The sequence below is a fragment of the Enhydra lutris genome, unplaced genomic scaffold (assembly GCF_002288905.1).
Source record: "Enhydra lutris kenyoni isolate GAN:26980312 unplaced genomic scaffold, ASM228890v2 scaffoldscaffold77, whole genome shotgun sequence".
NCBI classification, from domain to species: domain Eukaryota; kingdom Metazoa; phylum Chordata; class Mammalia; order Carnivora; family Mustelidae; genus Enhydra; species Enhydra lutris.
Genome location: NW_019154161.1, coordinates 4034448 through 4041104, shown reverse-complemented (window position 1 = coordinate 4041104; position 6657 = coordinate 4034448). Strand labels below are relative to the sequence as shown.

At 56.8% G+C, this 6657-nt stretch overlaps 2 protein-coding genes across 5 annotated transcripts in view; both read right to left on the bottom strand.

Annotated features, from left to right (window-relative positions):
* LOC111160663 (kaptin, actin binding protein) overlaps positions 1 to 1395 on the bottom strand; it is a 7245-nt gene extending 5850 nt beyond the window's left edge. The window contains exons 1-4 of one of the 2 annotated variants that reach the window (XM_022523919.1): positions 1099 to 1393; positions 686 to 768; positions 492 to 576; positions 344 to 398 (exon numbers count right to left, since the gene is read on the bottom strand). In XM_022523919.1, coding sequence (XP_022379627.1) covers positions 344 to 398; positions 492 to 576; positions 686 to 768; positions 1099 to 1321 — 446 coding nt within the window. In that variant the 5' untranslated portion in view covers positions 1322 to 1393. Of the gene's footprint in view, positions 1 to 343; positions 399 to 491; positions 577 to 685; positions 769 to 1098 lie in introns of both variants that reach the window. The other variant, XM_022523920.1, reaches the window with a different exon arrangement.
* Positions 1396 to 4048: 2653 nt separating this feature from the next.
* Positions 4049 to 6657, bottom strand: part of LOC111160683 (NSF attachment protein alpha) — a 21682-nt gene continuing 19073 nt past the window's right edge. For all 3 annotated transcript variants that reach the window (XM_022523955.1, XM_022523956.1, XM_022523957.1), the window contains 3 exons: positions 6320 to 6388; positions 5731 to 5781; positions 4049 to 4813 (listed from right to left, as the gene is read on the bottom strand). In XM_022523955.1, the coding sequence (XP_022379663.1) occupies positions 4712 to 4813; positions 5731 to 5781; positions 6320 to 6388 (222 nt within the window). In that variant the 3' untranslated portion in view covers positions 4049 to 4711. The remainder of the gene's footprint in view (positions 4814 to 5730; positions 5782 to 6319; positions 6389 to 6657) is intronic.

Below are 6657 nucleotides of genomic sequence, written 5' to 3'. Positions count from 1 at the left end.
CTCTCTCTCTCTGCCTGCCTCTCTACTTGTGATCTCTCTCTGTCAAATAAATAAATAAAATCTTAAAAAAAAAAAAAAAAGATCCAAATCTAGCACACCGGAACCCAAGATTCTAGATGTCCAGAACACAGGTGCTCAATCAGCTCTCAGATTAGCTAGCTCGGGGCTGAGGATGGTCCACAGCCACTTTAAAAGCACAATGTTCTAAAAAACAAAACTGGAGTCTGACTGTCTACGGGCAGGTTTGTTGCCTTGTTGGCAGGAGCCTCCACTGTGTGCGCACGCGCACACACACACACACACACACACACACTCTGTTGTATGACACCTGCAGCTTACATACTCTGCATGGCACAGCTGGAAAGGAGTGAACTGGAGCTCCAGGTTCAGGCAGCTCTCTGTAAGGGGAGCACATGCAGATGGGGACCGGGCACTCGACAGGTGCCCCCTCCCATCTTCCCCATCCCTCCTTCCCTTGAGGCCACACTTACGCGCAATGGAGTCAAGGTTGTACTCAGAGCCAGGCTCGTAGTCGCAGTAAATGTTAAGGAAGGGGCTGCCCTTGTCCCCTGAATCCTGAGGTAGGAAACTGGCCTCAGGGGAGAGCAGGGGCAGTGAGAGGGATTTGGGTCAGACGTACATGGACTGTAAGGAGGGAATGGGTAGATGGAGGGGGCCTGGATACCTTGATGAACGTGATCCCCACCACCAGGCCCCGCTTTGGGGGTGACTTGTTGAAGGTGTCGATGGAGACAATCTCTGCATCCACTGGGAGGGGACAAAGTGCACGTCAGGCAGACCCTATATATGCAATCATGGTGACCCCTGATCTCTAGGACTCACTAATCTCTGACCACGGCAATTACCATCATCTCCCGGTCCCGGTGAATCTTGATCACAGCCGTGGTACGAGGGATCCTAACCTCCGGATCTGAGGAATCCTGAACCCTAACCATTGACAAGATGCCTCCCGATTATCAGCCTTGATCCCTTTCAGTCACACTGATCCCATTCTCTCACCGCAGTGACCCAGCTTCGAGCCTCAGAAACCTTCTCAACACCAAGTTCGAGGCCCCCCAACCCCATGGCGCCACGCACCGGGAATGTAGTTGAACTGCAGCTCCTTGGCCACGGGACGGATTTTCTGTCGGAGGTCTTGGTAGCGGAAGCCCAGTACCTTGCCTTTAAGGGTGGCGGCCAGCAGCTCCCCGCGCCCGCCCGCGCCGCCCGCCAGCCCGTACACATTGCTCTGCGACGAGAAGCGCGTGAAGCTATCCTCGCGCAGCGGGCACGGCCCTGCGGCCACGGCCGCCTCCCCCATCACGCCCCTCAGCCACTCACCCCCGACAGCGCCCGGGGCCGCCGCCCACCCTCCCCACCTACCCACCGCTCCCGATGCGACCCAAACCGCCGGCAGCCCGCACGTCGCGCAGACTGATGACGTCAAGAAGCTGCAGTCGCTGCCCTTTACCAAGATGGCCACCCGCCGGGCGGCCCGGGCTTCCTTCCCGTAAGACTGCCCCACTGCGCGTGCGCGCTCCTCTCCGCTACTTTTCTGAGTCGAGGATGGCGGCTGCCGCTGGCAGGTTGTGGCCTGAATTGGGGGGCGGTCTCGTTGTGCAGTGTGGAAGGTAGAGCAGTAATCCTAAAACTCCGTATCGTCCTTACGTACCAGGAGGTGTTCTAAGCGCTTTCCATCTATTGATTTGTTTCAAACTCAGAAGCAGGCTGAGGCAATTACTAGGTTTTACGAAGGAATCGAGGCTCCAGAGGTAATCTGCGTCCGATCGCACCGCTGGTAAGCAGCAGTAGTGGAATCCAAACAAGATAGTTCACAGTCAGTTTTCTTCATCACGTTCCCTTTAAAGTGGTTAAATGGATTCCTACTCAACGAAGACGGATCTGGCTGTCTGTCCCTCCTTCACTGAATACCTACTTGGTGCCGGCACGTTGGCCCCGATTGTCACGGAACGCTGACAACCACCCGGCTGTGGTTACTCTGCATTCATTTACTCAGCATTTATTGTCCTGTGTGCCTGGTCATCCTTTATGCATCAGTCTCAACGAACCCTTCCAACTCTGCAAAGGACTTCATTATTCCAATTTACAGAGGATGAAATTGTGGCTCTGATAGGACTCAAAAGTGGTGGAGACTGGGTGTTAACCCGGTGTTTTTGACTCTGGGGTCTTAAGGGGTTCATGTATGTGCTTTTTTTTTGGACCTATAAGGGCATCAGGAGTTTAAGGACTCTGTATCCATCTGTATATCATTTCCAGAAGACATGACTTGGCCAACTGTCCTGCCACCTTGAGTGATCTGTCACACACACACACACACACAAACACACACACACACACACACAAGGTAGAAAGCTTGCGTGCATGCACACAATAAACAAGGACAGCGGGATCCATGAAGGTAGTGACTAGATGTCCCTTGGTCACAGTCAGATCCCCAGTCCTGGACCACAAGGCCGGACACAAAGTTAAGCATTCAGTAAATAGGTGTTGGAAATCCAAAGACTCTGTGCCAGCCCCTTTGCCAAGCACCAGGGACGTTACGTAAGAGACACACGGGGAAATTTCTCGAAGGCAGATGGGATCTGGAGGGTGGTGAAGGGGAGTTTGTGTCCCTTCTCGACCTTGGGATTTGGTGACCAAATCCTGGAGGGCAGGGTCTGGCTGTGTGGTTTCATGCTGTATTCCCAGGGCCTAGACCAGGCATGGCACACAGTAGGTGCTTAGTAGATACTCGCTGTGTCAGTTGAACGTGGGGTCTAATTCTGCTTCTCAAGAATTTCTTCAGGCTGCTTCTCCCTCACGTGGTAACCTCTGAACTATGTTCACTTAACATCTGTTAAGTGAATAAATGAAGTTATATGTTGGGAAGGAAAGAACTGTCCTGCTCAGTGATTTCCACCTCTTATGGCACATGTGACTCAGCTGTGGAATTTCCAGGAAAAAACCAAAACCCCCCAAAAGGGTGGGGAGCTTTACCCAAATCACAATTTATCACGCTGTGACCCAAGCTTGTGTACTTTAAATGATTTTAAGCACAGCCAGGGTCAAGACTCACTACCGAGGTCAGGGTGGCAGAAACATTCTGACACTATATATCCCTCAGCCTGTACCCGTGGCAGACATCGGTAATCGATCTCAGGTCTCAGGAGTCTTAACTGAGCCCTAGGCAGCCATCATCAATCAATCCATCTGAGCTGTGGGGGGAGCTGAAAGGGACAGGAACAGGGCCTTCTGCTGTAGTCCATAGAAAATGGACTTGACACTGAACCTGAACCTCTCTTGGACTTCTTCTGGGTTCTGGCCTGGAGCACCTCTTTGAGGAGCCTGACCTGGTCTCCCAGGCATCCCCTCCTCTGCATCTGCCCCACTCCCACCCCCCAGTTCACTTCCTGACATTCCAACCCATAGCAACTGTGCTTTTTGGGCACTGAGCCTCCTCCAGCTCAGTACCCCCACAGCCCAGGGCCAGGCACAGCCCATGCACATCAGACTGCTCACCTCCACACAGGCCTCCACTGTGGCGTGTGGCGGAGGCTGGTGGTTCTTGCCCACCTTCCCCGGGCAGAGGGCTCCTGCCATCTCCTCTTCCATTGCCATGCCCGCTTGGTCTTCATGCACTGCCCACCTACGCTGTTTACCCCCTTGTCCTGGGACGCCTGGAACAAATGGCAGTGGGGCTTTCAACCCTCCTTCCAGGGAGACTTGGGCACAAGGGGCCTCTCTTTCAGCCTCCTTACCTCCACTGTCCTTATCCTCCGTTCTCCAGCCAGCTGAGGGCTGGGGCTGCCACCCAGCCGAGGAAACAGGCCCACAGAACTCAGAGGCCATAGGATTAAGCTGGGTACTCCTAGACTCCCGAGCCCACCCATCCCTAGGCCTCCCCGGGGACCTCTGACCCCAGCCCAGGCCTCTTTCCCACCCAGTGTGTCCAGAGCCCAAACCGGGGACCAGGAGGGGCAGGGAGACGGGACACCAGCCCTGAAGGGAGAAGGGGACAGCAGAGGTGAGGAGGAGGAAGAGAGACTCATGCAAAGTATTCTTTTTTATTTTCTTTCTTAGGCCAGCTGCAGCTTCTGACCATAAAACCTCAAAGCACTAAGGAAGGAGCAGACGTAGGGGTGAATGCAGGGATGACCCTGAGCTCCAGGGCCTGCGGTCTATCCTGAGAGATCAGGGCTGCAGGAGGCTTAGTGGGGGGGTGGTTCCCGGCACTGGAGGGGGAGCGGGCCACCCCCGAGGTGAGAGCAAATCTCAGCAGCTACATGTGCTCAGAGCTCGGCTGGAGGACAAGTGGGAACAGCATAAACCAGCCTCGCGCCTCAGCTGGTCAGGAGATGGGGGACCAGACACTGATCCCCACCCCTGGCGGCACCCACAGCAAACAGGTCTGTGTCAAAGAGTCTGTGTTTTGGGGCAGAGAAGGGGACCTTTGGGGGGTTTAAATAAATGGGCAGGAGGCGAGGGGTGCAGCGAGAACAGAGGGCGACTGTCCGGCCAGCAGGCCCCGCCTCGGGGGCTCCGAAGCAGGGCTGAACCCATACTCTGGCTTGGGGAGACTCCTCTGCGGGAAGGGAGGGAAGGTCTCACAGCCAAGGTCTCGGCCCTGCCTTTCTCTCTGGGCTCACGCGCTGGAGGGGCGCGGGGGAGAGAAGATGGGGCAGGAAGACAGGTGCCAGGGGCTGGGCGGGGCTTAGCGCAGGTCCTCCTCGTCCCCCTGGATCGTCTTCTTGATGCGGAGCAGCATGGTGGTGAGCCACTGGTCCAGCCGGGAGATGGCATCGTACTCCTTCACCTGGGACACACGGCGAGCAGGGGGTGTCTGAGGGGCAGGTCCCACAGCTGGCCCTGGCCCTGATTCCCTCCTTGTCCCCAGTGCCAGAGTCTCTGGTCCCCAAATTCTCTATGTGTGTCCCAGCCTGCCTCCCAGAGAGGAGCAAAGGGAGGGGGTTCCCTCTAAGGCTGCCTTGGGAAGAGGAAAAGGTGTCGCAGCATAAAAATGCTCCAGCTTCCTTGTTTTATGGGTGGGAAACAGGCCTGGAGATGTGAAGGCCTGTTCACAGGGACAGGGGCCAGAGGGAGAACCAGTGCCCTGTTGCCCGGCTGCAGCCCCACTCCTCCCTTCTCCTCGCTGGAGCTTCCTGACGTCCTGCCAATCGTCCCAGGCAGGAGGGACCAGAGGGACTTCGGTATCTGTCATCGTTGATGGTGTAGGATTCCTGAGGGGCTCCCAGGAGATACCACTGGACAGACGCAGTCTACATGACTGCATTAGGACTGGAACTGAGCCCAACCGAGTTCCAGATTGTTCCAGAGAGTAAGAAAAGGGAGAAACACCTCTGTGGGGTGCTTCTACCAGGGAAGGTGGTGCTGGAAGGGGAGGCCCTTTCATGACTCATCTCCCTCCCTCCCTGTCCCCACTGCTCACGGGGGGCACTCATTGGTGCAAAGACCTTGGCCTGGGCAACAGACAGACAGACGTGGGTCTGCCTCCCCACTCTGCCCCCAAGAGGCCGAGGATGAGTCTCCTCACCTCACCCCCATGTCATCATCTCTGGTATGGGGGGAACACCTCCTGTACCTCTGGGGCTCCCCATGAGAATTCTGGGGTGACTGGAGAAAGGAATTCACAGCTAGGGCCGGGCCTGGACAAAGGGTGGGATTCTCCGGACAGCGTGTCTGAGAAGGGCGGCCCCCGCCCCCGCCACTCACCGCCTCAGTGTAGCTGTCAATGTTCTGCTCCTCGTGGGCATCTAATAGTTTCTGTAAGAAGACAGCAGACAGGCAGGGGTCAGGGGCCAAGACTGGCCTGAGGCCTGACACCAGAGCCCTATCACTGAGGCCTGATAAGACACACACCTACTCCATCTGGGGGTTGTAGGTTGGGGGGGGGTTGTGTCCCGTGCCGGGAGAGAGGAAGGAGCTAGTTCCACCTCTGCCTGGTGCGTGTGTGCACGTGCGTGTATGTGCACGTGCGTGTATGTGCACGTGTGTACGTGTGCATGTGTGTACGTGTTCGTGCAAGAGATCACGCAGCCTCCTGGCTCTGCTCCCGCCTCCACCACCGCCTGAGCCTTACTTCTCGCATGGAGAAAATGGAGGCCCAGACAGGAGAAGAGGAAAAACAACACACAAACAAAAGACCCCTAAGAACCGCCGTACAAACCTCGGTGACGGTGATGGTGTCAGTGACAGTAATACCCAGAGTCCCAGCCTCCGGATCCCGCCTCCCAACCGGGGTTCTGGCTGAGCCCTCCAGGCCCAGAGGCAGGGTGAGGGCAGCGGGGTGGCCGGCACTCACCTTCATCAGTGTGCACTCCCGGGAACCAGAGAAGGCGGGAAACAGCTCCTCGTACTTCTGGACAGCGAGCTGGACATCGCCAGGGTGGAAAGAAGGAAGGAAGGAAGGGGACAGGCTAATGAAGATGGGACATGGGAGCCACCGGCCTGGCAGCCAAGGGGACCTGAGCCACCTGGCTCCGAGTCAGTGCTCTGTGCCCTTCCGCCAGCCTCCAGTGTCACCTGGCTCTGTGCCCAGCAGGCACCTCCGTGGGACTGTGCCCGGCCAAGCGTGGCCACAGAGACAGCTTGTGGGGAACAAAGCTGGGGTGGGAGGGAGAAGGTCTCCCAGGCCGGCGT